Raw genomic sequence first — 27,168 nt, forward strand, 5'->3', positions numbered from 1 at the left:
GGCAAATGTACCGTATGATGGCAGTCAGATTAATAATAATGTTCAATACAATTCCGGAATAAATGTAACCCAATGAAGTTATAAACCGATGTAAATTTAAATGTGTGGTGCATAGTTTTAGGCTAAGCAAACAATTTTGAAGAGCATTTTATTAAAAAAATCAGGACAATTTTTTTTTTAAATATTTTTTCAAGGTCTATTTGAGGTATGGATTTTTCAAAGAGTATTGTATCAAGGCCTTACCAAAGCGGATTTCTTAAAGAATATTTTTTTCAAGGTCTACCAAAGGCGTGGATTTCTTAAAGAATATTTTTTTCAAGGTCTACCAAAGGCGTGGATTTCTTAAAGAAAAATTTTTCAAGGTCTACCAAAGGCGTGGATTCTTAAAAAATATTTTTTCAAGGACCATTAGACCAAGGCGTGGATGCATAAAGAATATTTTTTCAAGGTCCACCAAAGGCGTGGATGCATAAAGATTATTTTTCAAGGTCTACCAAAGACGTGGATTCATAAATAATATTTTTTCAAGCCCTTAGACAATGCATGGATTCAAAGAATATTTTTTGAAGCCCTTAGACAATGCGTGGAGTTTTAAAGAATATTTTTTCAAGGTCCATTAGACCAAGGCTTGGATTCATAAATAATATTTTTTCAAGACCTTAGACAAGGCGTGGAGTTTTAAAGAATATTTATTCAAGGCCTTATTCAAGGCGTGTATTTTTAAAGAATAGTTTTTCAAGGGTGGCGTGAACAATTCTGGACACTGACCTCCAAGCGGTTTCACTTGGTGTAGCTATTTTCATCACCCGTTGAAATAGTGAGCTAATATGTGCCGTGAGTTCATCCATAATAACTATAAAAAAATGGGTTGAGGCGTCGGGTTAGTTGCCCACACTCGGAAAACCCCTCCTACTATGAAAAAGCAAAGAAAAAGAAAACCAGACCAAATCAAACATATAAAGGACCACGATCTGCGAATCTGCACTAGGAATGTGCGCACGTTGTACAGAACAAGCGCAGTTTTCGCTTTGGCGGATGTACTCAAGAAATACAAAGCTTTACAGGAAATGCACACCAAACAACACATGTTACTCGCCTACGCCGATGACATCGATATAATGGGTCGCAAATTGCGAGCGGTAACAGCCACCTTTGAACAAATTGAGAAGGAGTCTGCCAATGTGGGTCTGGCAGTAAACGGCGAGATGACCAAGCTGATGGTATCAACGCGCAAGACGTCCAGTAGACTCGGACCAACTGTGGAACTTGAGAACTACAGCTTGGAGGTAGTTAACGATTTTATATTCCTTGGTACCGCCATATATAAAACGAATGACATCAGTTTTGAAATTCGGAGAAGGATTGTGATGGCCAACAGATGCTACTATGGTCTAAGTAAGCAGTTTAGAAAGAAGGCCACCTCCCGCCAGAACAAACTCACACTTTACAAGACGCTGGTACTACCCGTGCTGTTATATGGATCTGAAGCATGGGTACTTGCGCAAGGTCTTGAAAAAATATTCTTTAAAAAATCCACGCCTTGTTTTGTCTTCGACCTGTCTAAGGCCTTGAAAAAATATTCTTTAAAAAATCCACGCCTTGTTTTGTCTTCGACCTGTCTAAGGCCTTGAAAAAATATTCTTTAAAAAATCCACGCCTTGTTTTGTCTTCGACCTGTCTAAGGTCTTGAAAAAATATTCTTTAAAAAATCCACGCCTTGTTTTGTCTTCGACCTGTCTAAGGTCTTGAAAAAATATTCTTTAAAAAATCCACGCCTTGTTTTGTCTTCGACCTGTCTAAGGTCTTGATAAAATATTCTTTAAAAAATCCACGCCTTGTTTTGTCTTCGACCTGTCTAAGGTCTTGAAAAAATATTCTTTAAAAAATCCACGCCTTGTTTTGTCTTCGACCTGTCTAAGGTCTTGATAAAATATTCTTTAAAAAATCCACGCCTTGTTTTGTCTTCGACCTGTCTAAGGTCTTGAAAAAATATTCTTTAAAAAATCCACGCCTTGTTTTGTCTTCGACCTGTCTAAGGTCTTGAAAAAATATTCTTTAAAAAATCCACGCCTTGTTTTGTCTTCGACCTGTCTAAGGTCTTGAAAAAAAATATTCTTTAAAAAATCCACGCCTTGTTTTGTCTTCGACCTGTCGAAGGTCTTGAAAAAATATTCTTTAAAAAATCCACGCCTTGTTTTGTCTTAGAGCGGTCTAAGGTCTGGGAAAAATATTTAAAAAAAAATCCACGCCTTGTCTAAGGTCTTGAAAAAAAATATTTCATTGGGTTAGCTATTACAAGCTCATATTTCACCGCTAAATTTTCGTTGCGAATTACAATCAGACCATGTTATAATAATAATAACAACAACTTTGGTATATTGAATTACCCACCGACACAAAATAAATTTCCCATTTTACAACAAATAGACACACAACAACAACAACAATGTATATGACAATTGCCGATAAACAACACGTTGCCAGCCATACATCATTGTTCTACATTATTGGCCATGTATAGAATGGACTACCTCCCGCCCTTCCCCATTTTCTTCTATCCCGATTATGGCTATAACGGTATCAGCCGACCAACACTGAAAAAAATTGGTTGACTTTGCTTTCCAACAACAACAAATATTAAATAACGAATATTTATTGTTTTTTTTTATTAGCCGGGAATGGTCAGGAGTGCTGGAGAGGCTGCCATTAATTCTGAGAAATCGCAATGATGATGTGGATGATGATGAATGATTTTTAAGCTAGCCGGGGGAATAGTAGCGGATCATATAGCAACAACGAACAATACAATACCAAATAAAAAAATTCAAAACCCTAGCCCTCTTGATTTTTCGTGCAATTATTGAAAATAGTGTAGTTGTTTTTGTTGTTGGAAAATACACAGTTAATGTAATTTTTTGAAATTCAGCGTAGCTGAATACAACCAAATTTGCCAGGCCACACTAAAACTACTCTCGAAAACCAACAAACAGAGGCATCCGAAAAAACAAAATTGGAAACAAATTGAAAATAATTATTAAACGATTTTCAATTTGGCTGGTATATACAACAACTACAATCAAGTGTCTGTTGTTGTTGGTTGTGTGGATATTCCGAATAGAGAGAAATTATATTTATGGGTATTTTTGAAAGCGCCAAACACACACTCACAAATCGACACACACACACAAACGGGCGGACGGACGTGTATAGGCACAAAATATGGAAATCTAATTGCTGGCTCAAAACGATAACAAATTTTCTTTGCAATTTATTTCAATTAAGTAATTTTACACAAGAGTTGATTTAGATGATGCCGAATAGTGAGTAGTAGAGTAGTGAGTGGCAATTTTTAGGCAAATTACAGTTTAGCCGCTCACTTTTATATAAGCGAATTAGGCAATCAACATGACGGTTACAATGTTTTGGGCGGAAAATATTGGTAGTGAATTTTGAAAATATTTTTTTGGGAAAATTTTCAAAGAGGAAATAACTATAAGAGGAGTGTATAAAGGCATAGCCGAATTAATTTTGCAGGAATGTCAAACGCAGACATGGCTGTAAAACACCTCTGAACGAATAGGGCTGTCGAATGCGGTTTTATAGTCGACGAGTAGGTGGAATGTGTCGATGTGTTATTCGTGGGTTTTCTCCAGGATTTGGCGCAGAGTGAAAATCTGGTCAATGGTGGATTTGACAGTTCTGAAGCCGTATTGGTATGGTCCAATAATGTCATTGACCATTGGCTTCAGTCGTTCACACAGTACGCTGGATAGCACTTTATATGTGATGGGAAGGAGACGTATTCCTCTATAGTTGGCACATATCCTCTATAGTTGGCACATATCCTTTTTTGTGAACGGGACACAGGATACTGAGGTTCCAATCATTGGGCATGCATTCTTCTAGCCAAATTGTACTAATCAGCTGGTGCATGCTCCTTACCAGCATCTGACCACCAGTCTTGAATTGTTCGGCTTGTAACCCATCGGCACCTGATGCTTTATTATTCTTCAGCCGATTTATTACTATTCTCACTCCATCTTGGCTAGGTGGTATACACACTATACCGTCATCTATTATTGGTTCAGGGGTATCCACTTCACTGCTACCATTTGATACCAGAAGTTTTTTTTTCAAAATGCTCCTTCCAGATCCTCAGCATGCTGTCTGTATCTGTCACCAGATTTCCTTCTTTATCTCTACAGGAGGATGAGCCTGCAACAAAGCCTTCGGTTTGGTGTTTTACCCGTTGTTAGAATTTTCGGACTTCATTCTGACTCCTGTACATCCCGATTTGCTCACGCTCACGTTTTTCTTGTTCTTTCTTCTTTTTTTCTGAAAATACGTTTCTCCTCTCTCCTTTTCTCCCAATAATTCTCCATCACAATACGTGTTGCTACTGTCCGCAGGGTTGCCCTATACGCTGCGTTTTTCATATCAGTAGCATTACGACAGAGTCCTGATCGTTCCACGGATTTCATGATGGTGGGCTTTGGTACCCAAGTGTTGCTTTTGCTGCAGTTTGTAGGAAGTGGCCAATTCTCTGTCATTGTGCTTCGATATTATTATAGGGACCAGGGGTGCTTTCGTCAAGCAGTTGGGTAAGTTGAGCAGAGTAGGCTTCTGCTATCTGTTGTGTTTTTCAGTTTTTCGACGTCAAATTTCCGTGTTACATTAGATCGCACCTTTGCTGCTACATTAAGACGATGCGTAATGGTCCGAATCGATATTCGTTCCCCGGATCGATCGGACGTCTAATACACTGGATGAATGCCTTCCGTCTATCACAACATGGTCAATTTGATTTCTAGTTGCTTAATCAGGAGAAATCCAGGTGGCCTTGTGTATATCGAGATGCTTGAATCTGGTGCTGCTAACTACCATGTTTTTTGCTGCCGCAAAGTTAATCAAACTCATGCCGTTGTCTAATGTTTCTTCATGGAGGCTGAATTTTACGACAGTGGGGCCAAAGATATTTTCCCTTCCGATTTTTGCACTAAAATCTCTTAGCAGAAGTTTAATGTCATGGCCAGGGCAACGATCATATGCTGTTTCTAAGCGCTCGTAAAATATGTCTTTGGTCTGTTCATCTTTATCTTCGGCCGGAGCGTGGGCGCAAATGTGACTGATGTAGAAGAACTTCGCTTTTATACGGATTATAGCAATTCGCTCAACTACTGGAGTGAATCTGGAGATGAGGTCTTTTATTCTCCTGTTAAACATAAATCCGCAGCCAAATGGATGTCTCGTTTCATGGCAGCTATATAATACAGGGCGTAATCATCTGATTTACTTACGCCAGTCCCTTTCCATCGCATTTCCTGTAAGGCAATAATTTCGGCTTTGTACTTCTTGAGTACATTCGCCAAAGCGAACACTGCGCCTGTTCTGTACAACGTGCGCACATTCCAAGTGCAGATTCGCAGATCGTTTTCCTTTATAAGTTTGCGGGGGTCGTCAACATTAGGGGGGTTTGGTTTTCCTTTTTCTTTGCTTTTTCATAGTAGGTTGGGTTTTCCGAGAGTGGGCAACTATCCCGAAGCCTCAACCCATTTTTATAGTTCTTATGGGTGAACTCGCGGCACATATTAGCTCACTATTTCATAGGGTGATGAAAATAGCTCCCCAGGTGGCACGGCGGGGAGGTCAGTGTCCACAATTGAGTTGAAAAAGGCACCAAGATAAGCTTGGACTTCGCCATGTTAAAGCCAATTAGAGCCTTTGCTTGGTATCTATCATCCCTTACGCCACCCGAAGCGTGGAGCTAGAAACTTGACATTTTGAGTGTGGGTTGTTGTTGGTGTATAGGCGTGAGATAAGGCTGGGTTTTTGGAAATTCGTACTTGAACGGTACGAAAAGTACTAAAAAGTACTAAATATGGTATTATTTGTATTTGGCGAACCAGTAGAGCTAGAACTCTGAAATTTTGCTAGCAAAGGGTTTTTTGGATATTCGAACTATAAGTATCCGAAAAGTACTGAAATGTACTAAATTTGGTACAAGTTCGTAGCATGTGAATAGATTAAGCTAAAAACTTGAAGTTTGAAATGCAAATTAAGGTTGAGAAGTAGGGTCGATATGACGAGAGTTTGGAAAGCGTATACTCATGTGTACGAAAAGTACTATATGGTACTACATTTGGTACAAATTTGATTTGGAGGTATAATTCGAACTGGAATCCTGAAATTTGAAAGTAACATTACCGTCGGAGTGTAGGATTGGGATATGTACGTAGTTTTGGAAATTTTTACTTATGTATACGAAAAGTACTAAATCGTACTATAATTGGTGCAATTTGGATTTGGGTGAACCAATAGATCTGGAACAATGAAGTTTTGAGTTGTGGGATGTAGAATGTAGGATCTGGAATCAGTTTAACAAATTAATACTTCTGGGTACTAAATGGTACTAATGTACTAAATTTGGTACAATTTCGTAGCATGTGAATGGAATGAGCTAAAAACTTGAAATTTGAAATGCAAATTAAAGTTGAGAAATAGGGTCGATATGACGAGAGTTTGGAAAGCGTATACTCATGTGTACGAAAAGTACTATAGAGTAGTATATTTGGTACAAATTTGATTTGGAGGTACAAATCGAGCTGGAATCCTGAAATTTGAAAGTAACATTACCGTCGGAGTGTATTTTTACGTATGTGTACGAAAAATACTAAATCGTACTATAATTGGTGCAATTTGGATTTGGGTGAACCGATAGAGCTGGAACAATGAAGTTTGGAGTTAGGATCATTGTGGGGATGTAGGATCAGGATTCAGTTTAACAAATTAATACTTATGGGTACTAAATGGTACTAAATTTGGTACAATTCTATATTAGGTGATTCAATAGAGCTAGAATCATGAAATTTGGAGTCAGAATCACTGTTAAGGTGTAAGATTGATATATGTAGGAAGTTTTATACATTTTACTAATGTGTACTAAATTTGGTACAATCTGGTACAATTGTGGGTGAAGCGATTGAGTTAAAATCATGAAATTTTGATTTAGGATCACTGTGGAGGTGTAGGATTGGGGTATGTAGGATGTTTTGGAAATTGGTACTACTGTGTACTAAATTTTGTAAAATTTGAATTGTGGGTGAACCGATAGAGTTAAGATCATAAAACTTGGATTTAGGATCACTGTGGGGGGTGTTGGTTTGGGGTAAGTAGGAGGTTCTGGAAATTCGCACTACTTTGTACTAAATTTTGTACAATTTGAATTGTGGGTGAACTGATAGTGTTTGAATACTGAAACTTAGATTTAGCATCACTGTTGGGGTTTAAGATTGGGGTCTGTAGGAAGTTTCGGAAATTGGTACTACTGTGTACTAAATTTGGTACAATTTGAATTGTGCGTCAACCAATAAAGTTGGATTCCTGAAACTTGGATTTAGGATGACTGTCGGGGTGTAGGATTGGGGTATGTAGGAAGTTTTGGAAATTCGCACTACTTTGTACTAAATTTGGTACAATTTGAATTGTGGGTGAACCGATAGAGTTAGAATCCTAAAACTTGGATTTAGGATCACTGTGGGGTGTAGGATTGGGGTATGTAGAATGTTTTGAAAATTCGTACTACTGAGTACTAAATTTGGTACAATTTGAATTATGGGTGAACCGATAAAGTTAGGATCCTGAAACTTGGATTTAGGATCACTGTGGAGGTTTAGAATTGCGGTATGCATGAAGTTTTGGAATTGGTAATACTGTGTACAAAATTTGGTACAATTTGAATTGTGGGTGAACCTATGGAGTTGGAATCCTGAAACTTTGGTTTAGAATCACTGTCGGTGTGTAGGATTGGGGTATTTAGGAAGTTTTGGAAATTTGTACTACTGTGTACTAAATTTGGTAATTGAAATTCGTATTTATGTCTACAAAAAGTACTAAACGGCACTAGATTTGTTACAATTTGGATTTAGATGAATGGAGAGAACTGGAAACCTAAAATTTGGTATAATGGTTGCTTTTGAAATACAGATTTGAGATATTGAAGCATAGCACTTATGTGTACTAAATGGTACTATATTTGGTACAACTTGATTAAGTGTGAATGGATAGAGTTGGACTCCAGAATTTTCGAATTAAAATTACTTTTGGAGTGTAGGATTGACGTAGTTTATGAAATTCTTAATTATAGAAACAAAAAATACTAAATGGTACCAAATAGTTAACAATTTGTTTTTGTGTGAATGAATAGGGTTGAGATCCTGAAATTCTGAATTATTATTATTGTTGGAGTGCAGGATTGAGATGTGTCGTTAGGTTTTGAAAATGTGTCATTACGTATACTAAATGGTACTAAATTTGGTACAGTTTAGATTAAAGTGAAAGGATAGAGATGGAAAACTTAAATTTGGAATGCAAATTACAGGATTAAGGTAGTATTCAAATTTCGTACTTATGGATATGAGAAACACTAAATGGTACTAAATAGGGTACAATTCGTTCTGTGTCAGCGGGAGTCCTAAATTTGGAATTAAAATTAAGGGTGGAGTGTAGGATTGGAGGTAGTTTTGAAAATGTGTGATTAGGTGTACTAAATGGTACTAGGTTTAGTACAATTTAGATTTAAATGCAAGAATAGAGATCAAAAACTTTTATTTGAAAATAAAATTACCGTTAGAGTACAGGATTGAGACAGTGGTGAAAATTCAAAACTTATAGTACGAAAAGTACTAAATGGTACTAAATATGCTACAATTTGGATTTATGTGAACGGATAGTGTTGGAATCCTGATATTTTTCATTAAAAATAGTTTTGGGGTGTGAAATTGAGAAGTTATAGAAACTCGTACTTACCTCTACGAAAAGTAATAAGTGGTACTAAATTTGGTACAATTTGGTTGTAGGTGAACGGATAGAGCTGGAATCCTTAAATGTTGACTTAAGATTATTATTGGAGTGAATGACTGAGGTAGCTTTGGAAATTCGAAAAGCAACATGGGTACGAAAAGCACAAAATTTGGTACAATTTGGACTTGAGTGAACGGTTAAAACACGAATTCTGAAAGTTGCCTCTTAGATTACTGTGGGAGTGTAGGAAAAGTACAGAATGATACCAAATCTGGTAGAATTTGGAGAACAGACAGAGCTGAAATTTTTAAATTTGAACTTACGATTGCTATTTGAAAGCAGGTTTGGAATATTGAGATAGGTTTGGAATATGGGTACGAAAAGTGCAGAATGGCACCAAATTTGGTATAATTTGTTTTTTAATAAACAGACAGAGCTGGAATTTTTCAATTTGGACTTACGATTACTATTTGAAAACAGTATTGAGGTACATTTGGAAATTTGTACTTATGTGTACGAAAAGTACTAAATTTGGTACAATTTGGATTTTGGTCGAATTAAGATTACTGTTAGAGGGTAAGATTGATGTAGTTTTAGAAATTCTTACTTTTGAGCATGATGGTACTAAATTTGGAACAATTTGAATTTGGTTGAATCCAGAGATTTGGAATTTAGATTACTGTTGATGTTTAGTATTGAGCTATAGAGAACTTTGGAAACTCGAATTGATGTGTACGAATAGTAAATAGAATAGCAAATGCACTAAATTTCGATTTGGATAACGGAGAGAGCTCAAAACCTAAAATTTGGAATGTGGTTCACTAACGGAGGGTTAGAAAGAAATACCAAAGGGTTTTTGTACTAACTGGTACTAAATTTAGTGGTGGTGGTGATGGTATGAAGGTAGTCTTTAAAATGTGTACTTATGTGCTCGAAAAGTGCTAAATGGAAGTAAATGTGGAACCTGTACGTATTTGCTAAAATTTGATCTATTTTTAAACTGTGTAATAAAATAAAAGAAGAGAAAATTCGGAAAATAGTGTTTATGTGTAGGAAGAGTACTAAATGGTAATAAACCTGATATTAGATGTAGAAATAGAGGTGGACTTCAAAACTATTGTACAAGAAATTATACAGTATTCACGATTTCCATATGAAATATTTTTATACCATCCAACATAGTATGGAGGGTATATTAATTTTGTCATTCCATTTGTAACACATCGAAATATTCATTTCCGACCCTATAAAGTATATATATTCTTGATCAGGGTAAAATTCTAAGACGATCTAGCCATATCCGTCCGTCCGTTCTTGGGCGTGTTTTTCAACCGAATTCGCTAAAATTTGGTACTTTGAGTTCTTATTGAGTAGCAAATCTCCCTACTAAAAATTATAAATATAGGTCAATTTTTTCTGGAACCCCCTATATAACGGTACCTCTCAATTTTCGGTATTTTTGGGGTTCTTTAACGCGTTTTTCAGCCGAGTTTGGCTGAAATTTACTACATTGGGTTCTTATTGGGTACTACCTGTCTCCACAAAAAATTATTAATATAGGTCCACTTTTTCCAGTAGTCCCCATATAACGATACCCCCTAACTTTCAGTATATTGGTGGGTTTGATCGTATTTTTCCGCCGAATTCCGCTGTAATTTAGTATTTTAAATTCTTAATAAGTACCAAATTTTCCCACAAAAAATTATGAATATAGGTCCATTTTTTCGAATAGCCCCCACATAAGGGTACCCCCAATTTTCGGTATTTTGGGGGGTCTTGAGCGCGTTGTTAACCGAATTTGCTGCAATTTGGTATTTTGTAGTCGTATATGGTAACAAATCTCCCTATAAAAATCATTAATATTCGTCCCCTTCTTGGGGTCGTCCCCAGAACATAAGGTTCGGTAATTAACCTTATATATATATATATATATATATATGTATATAGATATGTGTACTGTAACCTTCATTTAGGTTTAGACCCTGTGTGGGTGGTACCAGAAGGGGTGGACCGATATTCCCCATGTTCGAACATGAACTGGATGGACAAATGTGGGATGAAGTCAAACTTTTTTGAAACAAATTTGGTCCAAAGAAACATGGGGTCTAGGACCAATATTTAGAACCATAATCGGTTTGCATAAATGTCCGTATAGGTACACTTTTTGGTATGTTAGCTATATTTTTATTTCGAGTACCTGTCAGTACATATATGGTGGAGGGTATCCAAAGTTCGGCCCGGCCGAACTTAACGCTTTTTCACATGTTTTGTATTCCCATTCCGCATAAGAAGTGGCGGGCAATTTGCAAGTATTTTTATAAAATCCGCCCAAGAACCCCATAAAATCTGATGACTTTGAACAAATATTTTTGTAAAATCCACGCCCCTTTGATTTTTGAAAAAATATTTTTATAAAATCCACGCCTCTTAGGACCTTTGAAATAATACATATTTTTTATAAAAAATAAAAAAAAAAAATATTTTTAAATAACAAAATATATCTGTGTGTATGTTTGTGTGTGTGCATGCAATAAATATTGCATGCATTTCAGTCACCATAAAACAGTTTGCCATCTGTTATTACCCTTTTATTAACGTAACGGTAACAAAACCATTCCGGTATATAAACAATTTATAATAAAAAGTTAATGAATATCTGGCACATCACAGTTTTGTGTTTTAGAATATTTAATTAATAAAACGCATGCAATGTGATAATTAAGATTATAATTTATTCAAACACATACACGTTCAGAGACAACACGGAAAGACACACACACACACACACAAATACAGCCACAAAGTGTGAATGGGTGTTAGAAATATTTAAAATATTAAATTGTTATATTTTATGAGTTGAATGAACGCGACAGAGTTTGTGTATAATTTATACAAGGAATTTAGATATTTTTAATTTAAATTTTAAAAATATTATTTAAAATTTTTTTTTTTAAATATTTTAAATACAAATTTAAAATAAAACCAGTGAGCGGAGCAGTATCGGGGCCGACCATACCATACCCTACACAACTATCACGGAACTCAAATTTTCTGCGGATGTTTATTCCGAGCCTGGGCAATATTTTGTGATATTAGCATCCTCTTGCCCGATTAGAGGTAAACAGCACCTCTTCCTCACACTGACATATTTTCCGTGGGTTGTGTTGTAATGTTCGGCTTTCATTTGTGGTTTATATATCGACTCGAAAATAACACAAAAAATTAAGTTTTCGGTCCACTTCATTCCAAAATTATCATCTGATCGACACCGAAAATTATAGGCGTTGTCCTTGACCATAACTGGAACCTCATGGAACATTTCAAATCGATCTGCGCTATAGTTCCGCTCTTTAGGGTGATAATGCTTTACTAAATAATATACAAATACGGAGATACCTGTAAATATTTAGGTGTAACTCCCGCATCCGAGTACCTACGACAACATAATTGGTATCAATTTAAAGGTCAACCACTCCTTTTGGATATACTATCAACTTCTCGGATCTATGCCATTCAGGAGTAAATATATACGCTGTAGAATACAAATTTTGTAATTTTTCACACAAAAGTCAGTGTCCATTTGACCCGCTAAATATTGACCGATTTTTATCAAAACACGCATGCTTATTCTTAGGCCCGATCCCCTTCTCCATGTAAAATTTCACGATGTTCGGACCATAACTGCAGCCTCTGGAGCGATCAGAAAAACCGACAAAAATTTAGTATTTGGTCCATTTCATCCCCTAAATATAAACCGATCTTTATCAAAAACAATAGGGGTCTTCATTGGCCAGAACCCATCCTACATGCAAAATTTCGTGAAGATTGGTCCTTAACTGTGGCCTGTATCGTGTTTACAAATTATAATGGACAGACGGACAGACGGACGGACGGACGGACACACATGTCTAGATCGACTCAGCTAGTCGAGATATGACGATCGGTATACTTAAAGGTTGGTCTAGGACCAATATTTCGCGTCGTTACAAACTTTTGGGGCTGCACAAAGCTATAATACCCTGACAACATAGTTGTGTAGGGTATAAAAATATTTGTAGGTTTGAAACAAGGTAAATATCTTACAATTTTTTTTTCTAAACCCAAAAATATTTAAAGTGCACCGTCCATACATGGTACATGGTGTGAGTTCCGATTTCTTTTTTAATTTATATTTCATACTTAATTTTTTAATCACATTACAATTAATAATAATAAAAACAATTATTATGACTGACAGCAGCGCCTACATAACAAATACTAAAATTGAAAAAAAAAAAACTATACATTCACTTATTTAAATATTTATGCCGGTTGGGTTTTTTTCGCCACCACGATGACGTTGATTAACTCTGAATATGGAAGTATAGAAAAAAAACCCCGACTAAAATTCATTTATATTTTTCTACAGAAATAATTTTTAGGTTTTTTTGAACGTTTACAAAATGCAATGAAATGCTAACAACTTTGCAACAATGTTGCACTTCACATAAATAACACTTGATGGATAAATGTTGTCATTATAGACCGAGTAGAGTTGTTGCCCCCCAGAGGATTCAAGAGGTTGTTTTTTTTTTTTTTTTTAATGGAAACTTTAAAGTCAATTTTTTTTTTTTTTTTTTTTTTTTTTTTTTGTTGTATTTTGCATTACTGACAGAAATTAAGTATTCAGGTTTTTATATATTTTTGGTGAATGGGAAATAATAATATTTTGGTTTCGAAGTAGACAACTAAATGATGTGAAGAAAAATTAAATTGAGAGGTTTAAGGAAAAAATTTTGAGGCAGTAATTTATGGATGGTTGTTTGCATTTAATTTAATTTAAAAATGTGGATTTTATAAAAATATTTTTTCAAGCACTATAAGAGGTGTGGATTTGTTAAAATATTTATTTTATTTTTATTTCAAATATTTAACTATATTTTTTTATAATATTTGTTCTCGATATCGGCGGTTGTGTTATCTTACCTGTTGCTCCGCCCTTTTTAATATTCATTATTTAATTATAAAAACAAAATGTAATTAATTTTAATAACATCCATTATTAAATCCAATTTTTATACCCTTCACCACTCTGTGGTACAGGGTATTATGTCTTTGTGCATATGTTTGTAACAGCCAAAAGGAATCGAGATAGACCCATGGTTCCTTTTGAGAATATGCATAGAATCACTTTCTGAGTCGATTTATGCATGTCCGTCCGTCCGTCCGTCTGTTGATGTTAAATTGTAAACAAAGTACAGGTCGCATTTATGATCCGATTTGGATGAAATTTGGCACAAGTCACTTATTCGGCCCAAGGACGAACCCTATTGAAATTGGAAAAAATCGGTTCTGATATAGATATAGCTCCCATATATATATTTAACCGATTTAATGTAAACGGTCCCTCTATATCTTTCGATTTGCACGAAATTTGGTACAGCCTAATCATTTAGGCCTAGAATGATGTCTGCCAAGTTTCATGAAAATCGGTCCAGATTTAGATATAGCTCCCAAATATAGTTTCGTCCGATTTCATGTAAATGGTGCACCAAAGTCCCTATATATCCTTCGATTTGCACTAAATTAGGTATAACGTACTGAATTGAGCCTAGAATGATGTTTCCCAAGTTTCGAGAAAATCGGTCCAAATTTAGATATAGCTCCCATATATAGTTTCGTCCGATTTCATGTAAATGGCGCCCCAAAGTCCCTATATACCCTTCGATTTGCACTAAATTAGGTATAACGTACTTAATTTGAGCCTAGAATGATGTCTGCCAAGTTTCGAGAAAATCGGTCCAGATTTAGATATAGCTCCCATATATAGTTCCGTCCGATTTCATGTAAATGGTGCCCCAAAGTCCCTATATATCATTCGATTTGCACGAAATTTGGCATAACGTACTCAATTTGAGCCTAGAATGATGTCTGCCAAGTTTCGAGAAAATCGGTCCAGATTTAGATATAGCTCCCATATATAGTTTCGTCCGATTTCATGTAAATGGTGCACCAAAGTCCCTATATATCTTTCGATTTGCACAAAATTTGGCATAACGTACTGAATTGAGCCTAGAAATATGTCTGCCAAGTTTCGAGCAAATCGGTCCAGATTTCTATATAGCTCCCATATATAGTTTCGTCCGATTTCATGTAAATGATTCACCAAAGTCTCTATATATCTTTCGGTTTGCACGAAATTTGGCATAACGTACTGAAAATCGGTCCAGATTTAGATATAGCTCCCTTTTATTATAGATTGATTATAAGTAATTGACGCAGCAAGGATCCAATAGGCTGATAGGAACAGAACGTTCTGAAATTAGTATAACCTAACCTGTGATAAGTTTGTTTGAAATCGCTTAATATTTGAATAGAGCTTCCATACATATTTTCGCCCGATTTCAAGTAAATTGGGCATCAAACTCCTCATGTTAGTCAGATTGACATCAAAGTTTGCATAACTTAAAAAATTGAACATAGAATTACGTAGTTGCGTTTTCTAGAAGTACAGACATAGCCCAACGGATGACCTATTTATATTTGTTTGAAGTCGATTTACATACTTTATGGATAGATCTAGGTAGATTCATATTTAGATAAATATCACATATTTTATTTCATCAATTTTTAATAGTCTTGTTTAATATACCCATAGTGGTGAAGGGTATCATATAGTCGGCCCCGTCCGACTTTACTACTTTCCTTACTGGTTTTTTTAATGGAAACTTGAAAGTCAATTTTTTTTGTTGTATTTTGCATTACTGACAGAAATTAAGTATTCAGGTTTTTATATATTTTTGGTGAATGGGAAATAATAATATTTTGGTTTCGAAGTAGACAACTAAATGATGAGAAGAAAAATTAAATTGGGAGGTTTAAGGAAAAAAAATGAGGCAGTAGTTTATGGATGGTTGTTGACATTTAATTTAATTTAAAAATGTGGATTTTTTAAAAATATTTTTTTCAAGCACTATAAGAGGTGTGGATTTGTTCAAATATTTATTTTATTTTTATTTCAAATATTTAACTATATTTTTTTATAATATTTGTTCTCGATATCGGCGGTTGTGTTATCGTAACCTGTTGCTCCATACTGTTTAATATTCATTATTTAATTATAAAAACAAAATGTAATTAATTTTAATAACATCCATTATTAAATCCAATTTTTATTATTATAATAATTACATTTTTATTATCATGTTTTAAACATTAAAGTAAAATTGTATAATGTTTTTTTTTTTTTGCTAATACCATTGTTAGTGTGTGTTTGTGTGTGAGTTAAATTTTTGTGTATTTTTAGTTTTAAGTTGTGTCGTGAACTTTAATTAAAAATGAAATTTTTGCGTAGCACAGCTTATCACAAATGAAATTAATTCATTTAAATGATAATAACAGATTTAGTAAACAAACAAATAACAGAAGCAACAACAACAACAACATGAATAACACAATAGCTATCAGTAGGTCAAGAAATCCACAAAATCACAAATAGCAGCAATAACAATAATAATAACAACAAGAACAACAACCATAAATGAATAAACATATGAATATATAAATTCAAATAATTACAAACAATTGTGTTATTTGTATGTGAGGGTGTATGTGTGTGTATTAATTTATCCACAATGGATAAATAGAATTTATGTAGATGGGTCCAATGTTTAGAGATGACATTAGGTTTGTCTGCTTTGTTAGAAAAAACGACAAAAAAATAAAAAAAGAAAATAACTGATTTAATTTTTATCAAGATTAAAATCAGCTTTTTCTAGTTGTTCTTAAACGAGTCGCTAAATATCAGCTGTTCCTATGGACAGCTGATTCGAAAATTTAGTTAAAAAATATTTTAAATTTTAATATCAGGGAAATTCTCAAAATTCATATGAGGAACTAACTTCATATCAAATTTAAACAATTTAACGGAAAATTAAAAACCAGTAAGGAAAGTAGTAAAGTCGGACGGGGCCGACTATATGATACCCTTCACCACTATGGGTATATTAAACAGGACCATTAGCATGAAATTGGATGAAATAAAATATGTGATATTTATCTAAATGTGAATCTACCTAGATCTATCCATAAAGTATGTAAATCGACTTCAAACAAATATAAATAGGTCATCCGTTGGCCTGTGTCTGTACTTCTAAAAAACGCAACTATATGAAACTTGGCAGACATCATTCTAGGCTCAATTAAGTACGTTATCCCAAATTTCGTGCAAATCGAAGGATATTTAGGGATTTGAGACACCATTTACATGAAATCGGGCGAAACTATATATGGGAGCTATATCTAAATCTGGACCGATATTCTCGAAACTTGGCAGACATCACTCTAGGCTCAATTCAATACGTTATCCCAAATTTCGTGCAAATCGAAAGATATATAGGGACTTTGGTGCACCATTTACATGAAATCGGACGAAACTATATATGGGAGCTATATCTAAATCTGGACCGACTTTCTCGAAACTTGGCAGACATCATTCTAGGCTCAATTAAGTACGTTATGCCAAATTTCGTGCAAATCGAAGGATATATAGGGACTTTGGTGCACCATTTACATGAAATCGGGCGAAACTATATATGGGAGCTATATCTAAATCTCGACCGATATTCTCGAAACTTGGCAGACATCACTCTAGGCTCAATTCAATACGTTATGCCAAATTTCGTGCAAATCGAAAGATATATAGGGACTTTGGGGCATCATTTACATGAAATCGGACGAAACTATATATGGGAGCTATATCTAAATCTGGACCGATTTTCTCAAATCTTGGTAGACATCACTCTAGGCTCAATTCAGTACGTTATGCCAAATTTCCTGCAAATCGATGGATATATAGGGACTTTGGTGCACCATTTACATGAAATCGGGCGAAACTATATATGGGAGCTATATCTAAATCTGGACCGATTTTCTCAAAACTTGGTAGACATCACTCTAGGCTCAATTCAGTACGTTATGCCAAATTTCCTGCAAATCGAAGGATATTTAGGGATTTGGGACACCATTTACATGAAATCGGACGAAACTATATATGGGAGCTATATCTAAATCTGGACCGACTTTCTCGAAACTTGGCAGACATCATTCTAGGCTCAATTAAGAACGTTATCCCAGATTTCGTGCATATCGAAGGATATATAGGTACTGTTGTGCACCATTTACATGAAATTGGACAAAACTATATATGGGAGCTATATCTAAATCAGAACCGATTTTCTCGAAACTTGGCAGACATCACTCTAGGCTCAATTCAGTACGTTGTGCCAAATTTAGTGCAAATGGAAGGATATATAGGGACTTTGGTGCACCATTTACATGAAATCGGGCGAAACTATATATGGGAGCTATATCTAAATCTGGACCGATATTCTCGAAACTTAGCAGACATCACTCTAGGCTCAATTCAATACGTTATGCCAAATTTCGTGCAAATCGAAAGATATATAGGGACTTTGGGGCATCATTTACATGAAATCGGACGAAACTATATATGGGAGCTATATCTAAATCTGGACCGATTTTCACGAAACTTGGCAGACATCATTCTAGACCTAAATGATTAGGCTGTACCAAATTTCGTACAAATCGAAAGATATATAGGGACCGTTTACATTAAATCGGTTAAATATATATATATATATATATATATATGGGAGCTACATCTAAATCTGAACCGATTTTTCCCAATTTCAATAGGGTTCGTCCTTGGGCCAAACAAATGAGCTGTGCCAAATTTCATCCAATTCGGATCATAAATGCGACCTGTACTTTGCTCACAAAAATACATGGACAGACGGACGGGCGGACGGACATGCATAAATCGACTTAGAAAGTGATTCTATGCATATTCTCAAAAGGAACCATGTGTCTATCTCGTTTCCTTTTGCCTGTTACAAACATATGCACAAAGACATAATACCCTGTACCACAGTGTGGTGAAGGGTATAAAAAGTGATTTGGAAACTTTAAATCAGCTGTCACATGAAACAGCTGATGTTTAACAGATGAGTTAATAACAAATTGGAACAACAGAATTTTAATTTCGGAGAGAATATTTAAAGATGATGAATATCAGCTGTTCCATGGAACAGCTGATTCAAAATTTATTTAAATCATTATTTAAGTTTCCTAGTAAAATACTTTAAATTCTGTATGGGGAATATCCTCTTATTTATGAATATATATATATTTCCCAATAAAGAAATCTTAATATATAAAAGAGCTTGGTGTTAAGTAAGTGACTGAGTGACTGACAGATCATCGCCCAGACGATACGGCAAAAGTTAGAAGCTTGAAATTTTAAGAGTGGGTTGTTGTTGGTGTGTAGGCGTGAGATAAGGCTGGGTTTTTGTGGAAATTCGAACTAGAAGAGTATGAAAAGTACTAAAATGTACCAAATATGGTACCCTTTGTATTAGGCGAACGTGAATAGCTAGAATTCTGAAATTTGGAATGTGGTTCACTGATGGAATGTTATAAAGATGTACACAAGATTTAGTACTAATTGTATAATTCGCGGGGGTTGTGGTTTCGCCCCTCACCAAGGGGGAGAGTATGCCTTTTGCATGCTCTCCGATTGGTACAGCACTTTGGTGCTGGTTGGCGCATATGGCTCAGCCACTGCGAGGTTCCCCTATGGGCAGGTACTCGAATAAAACACTTTCAGATACTGTATATATATATATATATATATATTGAACATATATAGCTAGAATCTTGAAATTTTATATGGAATAAAGGTTAGGAAGTGGTGTTGATGTATGTGAAATGGTTTATGAAATTAGTACACATATATATAAAAAGTGCAAAATGGTACTATATTTAGTAGGGGAGAGGGGGGCACCTTTGAACGTGGGGCACCTTTGAACAGCGCTCATAAAATCTTTGTTTAATATTTTTTCGACCCGCATCCACATTTTTGTATATGACAATCTTGTTCTCTATATGCGTAAACCACTTTGGCTTGCTTTTTCAGTTGTCGAAAAATTGCGCATGGGTGACCATGTTTTCTCAGTGTCATTGTAAACTTTTATTCATTTGGTTGTAAGGGCGCAGGAAGAATTCTGTGAAAGTTTTCTTTTGTCAAACAAATTTTTTGCATTCCAATAATCATTTCAAACAAAGCTAATGTAATTTCTTTCATATATATTTATTACAAAAAAAGTTATTTTAAATTTCCGTAAAATGTCATGGGTGGGGCACCTTTGAACATGCCCATTAAACTCGGGTAAAAATAGGATTGGTGCCAAAATAGGGTGGTGCCAAAAGTACAAAATTTTGTACAATGCGGATTTTGGGAGAACGGATGGAGCTGAAAATCTGAAATTAAGATTGCTGTTGAAGATTGAGGTATAGAGACAACTTTGGAAATTCGTTTTTATGTTTTTTTTCGTTTTTTCCATATAGCTCCTTTGCTCCATATAGTACTTTTGCTCCACATAGATCCTTTCAATATCTCTCTTTCATCGTTCTTTTTTTTCGCTCACATAGTTCCGTGTTGATTTGTTAATAAATGTAAAAATTGAAAAATGTGCAAAAATGAAGAAAAAAGAGAAAATGAAATGAAGCTAAAGAATTCAACTGCAGGACGATAAGCAAAAAATACTTTTTTTATAAATAAATAAAAATATTTAAAACAAAAAAATAAAATTTAACTATTTACACAATCTGAAATACGAACGAATGAAGAATATGGGAATAAAGGAACGAGATCAGGAAAAGAGAACGAGAAAAAAAGGAAAAGAAAAAAGAACGAGATCAGAAAAATGAACTATGTTAATTAAATAGCTGGAACTAATTCCGATCGTTCTTTTCTCGGAATAGTTCCAATGAACTAGTTCGTTCCGGAACTACCCAACTCTAGTATTTACTAAATATATATTTAGAATTCTGATATAGTTCTTATGTGTAGGAAGAGTACTAAATGGTAAACATGATATTAGATGAACATAGAAATATAGATGGAATTCAGAACAATAGTACAACAAATTATACGATATTCATGATTTCCATATGAAATATATATGTATATTTTTGTATTCCCTTTTCCGTATACGAAGTAGCGGACACTTCGCTGGTAATAAATAAACAAATAATATACAGTCAAACCTTATGTGCGGGAAGAACAGAGGAAAATGAATTCTAACCACACAATTTATATACACGGGGCACAAACACACACACACCACAACCACCCTATCCCGAACCTATACACGTAATTTGTGGTTGCCACAAATTAAAACGATATTCAACCAAAGCCGACCGTTGTATCCAAATACAATATTGATTGGAAATTTAATTCTGACCGAGTGATTGGATATACAATGGATGGCCCATTTAGAAGGGATAAACATGAATATGAGGAAGATTGAAATTTAAAATGAGAGCTATATTAAAAAATAAACTAAAAACAATTTTATAAAAATAACTTTAAAAAATAAACATCCAAAAAATTCCAAATTGAAATAATAATGAAGAATTTGTTTATAAAATCCACGCATACTATTTAACTTTGAAAATATATATTTTTTTATAAATATATGAAACTATTTTAAATAACCCACAATCTTTATTACCCTTTAAAAATATTTTAAATAAATCCCCGTCTCGTAATGGAAATATATTTTAAATAAATCCATCCTATAACAGTCTCAAAAAACCACCACAATTGACGGTTTTCAAGGAAATGGCGCGCTTTTTCATTGATTACACTTAACTACACTGTTTCTCTCTCACGTACTATGCTCTCATTCTCTCCCTCTGCCAACTGCAAGAACATTTGTTCTTGGCAAGTAATGATTTGGCGCTTTTTTGTCATACTCCATTTGACAACACTAATGAACAGCACTGTTCTGCTTCGCTGTCGCTCTCTCTCTCTCTCTCTGTGTCAGCCCCAGTCAGTCTCTCTCAAAACAACAATTTGTTGAACAACAATTGATTAGTGAATACCAAGAATAAAAAACAACACAAAAACAAACTGATATTGATAAGAATGCCGACGAGATAAACAATTCTGCTGCCACCACACACATATAAGAAATAAAAAATAATAATACAGAATCAGTAAATAAAGAAGACTACGTGAGAGTGCGACGCGGCGCATTGGGGGTTCTTAGGCTTTCGTTTTCCGTTCACTGTCGGGGTTTTTTGTTTCTGTCATACTTCAACGTAATACTATATCGAGAGAAGACACGTCAGCTGTCATCGAGACAAGTTCATGATGGAGCAGCAGCAGCAACATCAGCGAATTGATGCTGTTGTCCATCGGCCACCATGTCCTGTGCATCACATACACATACCGCCCGGAACTCCGGGACCAATTTTAATAAGAGTAAATGAAGTTCCGGATGTTTTATTACATACTTTTCCTTTCTATACGATCACTAATTGTTTTTCTTCTACTTCTCTCATTTTCAGATTGCCAATGGTACAACCCACTATTATGCCCCCATGCCAAATGGTTTTCAACCAGGTACAGGAGCTGCGGCGCCTTATCCTGTCAATCCACATGGCCATATGGCGCCACCACCCCATCAACCAACAACACCGCAACCTGCACATCCACAACAACAGCAGCAGCAACAAATGACCAATATGACGAATACAACACCGACACAACAGCAACAACATTCACCAATTTCACATTCCGCCAATCATTCGCCATCACCACCTAATAATCAGAACAACAACAATAATAATACTTATCACAAAGATGAAAGGACACAAAGACAACATAAAAAATTGTTAAGGAAGTTGGAGAAGAAACAAGAATATAGTAAGTACCCACTGCTTCATCCCCCTTTCATCCTAGTTTGATTACATTCCTCTTTTTATTTTCGTTTTATAGATTCTGTTGTTTCTTCACCCAATCATTCGCCATCACCCAGACGCCAGGAGCCACAAATAAATGGTCACAATGGATCTTTAAGGTCACAACATGCCAATCCGCAGCAGCAGCAGCAACAACCACGTAAATCCCATCAACAGCGTAATTACAATTCCCAACCTTCCAACAACAACAACACCATTAGCAGCAGTCATGGCTTTAATTCCAACAACCAAGGTGCCTCCTCTTCAAATGCCTCATCCGAAGAAGGTGAAGGCGATCTTGTGGCCACATCCGCCATAAATGGCCTACCACCCGACCAACTAGAAGAGGAAGAGGATTGCCAAGGAACCATCCTGGAACAATTATCGGATATTCAAAAACCTGAAGTCACCGAAATAACACCACGTTCCGCGAAAATTCTCTGGGATATACCGCAGAGTATCAATGAATCGGCCTCTCAACTAATCAACTTGGAAGAGTTGCGCTACAATGTCCTACTCAGTGAACGTACAAAAGAATGTAAATTTAAAAGTTTCTACAATGGTTCCTCATTCGATTGTGTATTGCACGATTTGAAACCGGGTCAAGAATATGTGGTACGTGTGCAGGTACACTATGAACATTTGCAGGGCACACCTTCGGAGCCGGTGGAATTTAGCACACCAGCCTGTGAGCCGGAACGTCCCACAGCCCCAAGGATGGTAATGTCCTCAAAGAATTCGTTACATTTGCGTTGGAACAATACCCTCTGTAATGGTTCGCCAATCCAGCATTATATCCTGGAATATGATGAAGGTCGAACCGGACCCCTGACCAATGCCAATGGCGCGGAGAAATCCATTAATTTTGTTGAGGCTGTGAAAACCAAGGGTCGCCAGTACATTGTCACCAAATTGCAACCATCCACATTGTACCATTTCCGTTTGGCGGCCGTTAATGAAATCGGCCCCTCCCTATATTCTCCCATATGTTCGGTGACTACCCAAGGTAATCCTCCGGCTGCCCCCAAACCTCCCACCCTACAATCGTTCAGCTCTTCCTCCCTCCGTCTGCTGTGGGAGAAACGCCAAAGCGATGGTGCCACATGCATTTACATTTTGCAAATGCTTGATCGTGAATCCGGTCATGGTTATTTGAATGTCTACAATGGCCCAGACTGCTCATACGAATGCTGTAAACTGCGCAGAGCCACATTGTACAACTTCCGTTTAAAGGCCGAAAATGAATCGGGTCCCTCAGCATGGTCGCCCGAAGTTTCCTATAAGACAGCACCCGAAAGACCTGGTCGTCCGGGTAAACCATATGCTAAGGGAAAAATTCATGGCACCCACTTTCGTGTACGATGGGAGCCACCCACAGATAATGGTGGTGCTGAAGTGCAGCGTTATTATCTCGAAATAAATGCCGGTGGCCAGAAATTCGAACGCATCTATTCCGGTGCTGAGTGTGAAACAAACTGTGATCGTTTACAGCCCGGCACCACCTATCAACTGAGAGCTTCCTGTGAAGGTCCCGGAGGATTTAGTCCTTATTCAGAGATTGGTCACATAACCTCTGAAGCTGTAGTACCTGCTGCTCCTCCGGCACCCTATTTTGACACTACACCCTTCCATTTGCAGCCGTACTGAGATTAGAGAAACCTGATTATAATGGTGGAGCTCCTATTCTAGAATATGAAGTACAAATTCGTAGACCAGGCGATCAAGAGCCACCCACATTGGCGTATCGGGGTAAAGAAGATTATTGTGTGGTAAATGCCCTACAGCCGGGATGCCAATATGAAGTTCAGGCCAGAGCTGTTAATCGCATTGGAGCCGGTGGTTGGTCTCCCTGGTTTGAATTTTCGTCAGCTGCCGCCCCACCCAATAACCCGGAAAATCTGAAAGTCATTGTAAAATCGGCGACACAATTGCATGTAACATGGCAGGAGCCGGCCAATAAAGGTGGGGCTGCCATATCGGAATATCGTCTAGAAAGTGCTACTGCTAATGCCTCGTCGTCGTCGTCCTCCGCGTCATCTTCAAAAGAAGAATCCATTCCCGAACCCCCACCAGCATCGGCATTCCATATATGCTATCAAGGTCTGCAATGTAGTACCGACCTGCGGAACTTACTACCCTTTACCAGGTACTATTTCCGTGTAAATGCCTGTAATGTGGCTGGCATGAGCAAATGGTCACCCGTGGTTAATTGTCAAACACCCGCAGCTGCCCCCTCACCACCACAAATCAAAGACTTTGAATTTACCTCCAATGAAGCCACTCTTCGCTGGTCCACACCCGAAAACAATGGTTCACCCATCATTAACTACACCATTGAATACAACAGTGCACCGTCGAATGTAACCACCATAACTACGCCTGACGATAAAACCGAATACACGGTTATCAATTTGCAGCCGGAAACCTCCTATAAATTCAAGGTACAGGCCATTAATGCAATTGGCTCGGGTCCCTTCTCTGCATATGCCAAACTGACAACATTGCCTTCGCCACCCTCACCACCGAAATTGGAATGTTCCGGGGTGGGTCATAATTTCATAAAACTGAAATGGGGTGATGGTAAAAATCTGGACTTCACCAAATTCTATGTGGAAATGTACGTGCAGAGGGCAAAGGAATTTCAGGTTGTCTACACCGGTACGAACTGTATGTGTAAGGTGAATAAATTGCAGGAACGTACATGCTATAAATTCCGAATTTGTGCGGGAAATGATCGTGCCGGTGTGGGTGAATATTCCGAGGAATATGTTTTCACCACAACCCCCTGTTTTCCGAGTAGCATTAAGGCACCGCGCATTGCTCAAAATCTAAACCCGGCATTGGGTGGTGCGACTGGCGGCACTGTGGCCACGGTGAATACCAATACAACAACATCGTCGACGACGTCGACAATAACGGGAGGTAATACACCATCAAATGCTAATGTCATACCCTCAGGTCTTATACCCGAAACACCTAGCTATCCCACGGGTTTGGGTAATCTAATGTTGGGTGTACCGCTCACCCTCGAGTGGCAACATTCTAAGAATTCGTTTAGCGATCGTGTGGAATATATGCTGCAGTATGCCATCGGCAAAGATGGTAATTTTAAAATGGTAAGATAACACCTTTTTTGTTTACTTAATATGGTTACTAACCCCCCCTGTCTTTTCATCTTCTCAGATCTACCGTGGTAGTGAGACCAAATTTACAATTGAAAACTTGGAACCAGCAGGCCTATATCAATTTCGTGTATGCCCCATACGTGTCACCAGCACGGGCGAAGATCTATTCGGTGCATTTACATCACCATTCCGTTATGTGGTACCGCTAATACCACCGCTTGAAGAAATCGATGATAATCTCTTGACCAATGCCGCTGCAACGATGATTGCTAGTCTCAATGCTGCTGGGGCAAATACCGAGGGCGGTGCAGCCACCTGTCATGGCCACTCGCATAATCATCATTCACATTTGCATCACCATCACGCGACCGTACATGCGCATCACAACAGCCGACACAGTGATAATAGTTTAGCAACAACATCCAGCGGTCTACATCATCGTTCCGTTTCGGCCAACAGCAACAGTAGTAAACATAATAATGCCGCAGCAGCATCGGGCAATAATACCTTACTTATAGGCACAAATGCCATGGGCTTCATACCCATTGGCAGTGTGGCCAATGAATTGGCAGCCAATTTTAGCGGTTGTGATGATCCCAATCACAATCATCATCATCACCACCATCATCATCATGCCTTCCATGACAACAACGGAGTTGCCAGCGGCAACAGCAGCAGTGGCAGCTCTCATCATCAGCACAATAGTCCAGTGTCGTCGGCTCAGAGATCCAATGCCAATACGGCCACATTATTGGCCGCCAGTGCCGCCAATCAATTATTTGCCAATAATCCCATTCTCTTGCAGGCAGCCACAGCTGCCATAAGTCATCATCAGCACATTTTGGATAATCAGCAACGTCACAATCAACATCACGGCGGCGGCAGTGTCCTCAGACGTTTTGTGCATCGCCTTAGCTCGGTGTATACGAATCGCAAACGTTTCACCGATCAAGAAAAGGCCGTCATATTTATGTTATCATTTTTATTCTTTACATTCGTATTTGCCACTTTTGTTAAAATGTTTATGCGCTAAGGAGAAAGGAGAAAACTGAGGACGGATAAGAATGAGAAGCTGGTAATTTGCTGTTTATACACCAAACACCACCACCTGTCTACGGCTGGGTAGTGGTGCGTCATCCGCTGTCTTAATATTTTACCAGTGCATGGTGAAATAATAACTGGACACAAAACTTAGTGATATGATTTGTCTTAAGCGCCAAAACTCCCCTGTGTGTCGCCATTGGACAATTCACTATCACGAAGATAAAAAAATCGATCAGCATGTTGGGGTTCTATACTTTGCTCTTTCATTTCATTGCTCAGCCTATGGTTTCATGGCATTATCGTTTCTATGTGGTGGTGGTAATAGTATGCTGTTGCAAGTGGTCCTGAACAAAATTATATCAATTTTCTATTTGTATCTTGGAATTGCAAA

The 27,168-nt window shown here is 36.9% G+C and overlaps 1 protein-coding gene across 1 annotated transcript in view; it reads left to right on the forward strand.

Moving 5' to 3' along the window:
• Nucleotides 1-26,766, forward strand: part of LOC133321134 (fibronectin type-III domain-containing protein 3A-like) — a gene marked incomplete at its 5' end in the record, with an annotated part of 39,712 nt that extends 12,946 nt beyond the window's left edge. The window contains 4 exon segments of the mRNA XM_061530228.1: nt 22,216-22,573; nt 22,646-24,232; nt 24,235-25,724; nt 25,792-26,766. Coding sequence (XP_061386212.1) covers nt 22,216-22,573; nt 22,646-24,232; nt 24,235-25,724; nt 25,792-26,766 — 4,410 coding nt within the window.
• Between the last annotated feature and the right edge of the window lie 402 nt (nt 26,767-27,168).

This window comes from Musca vetustissima, unplaced genomic scaffold (genome assembly GCF_032173495.1).
Source record: "Musca vetustissima isolate MV318-11 ecotype Yass unplaced genomic scaffold, APGP_CSIRO_Mvet_v1 utg19474, whole genome shotgun sequence".
NCBI lineage: Eukaryota > Metazoa > Arthropoda > Insecta > Diptera > Muscidae > Musca > Musca vetustissima.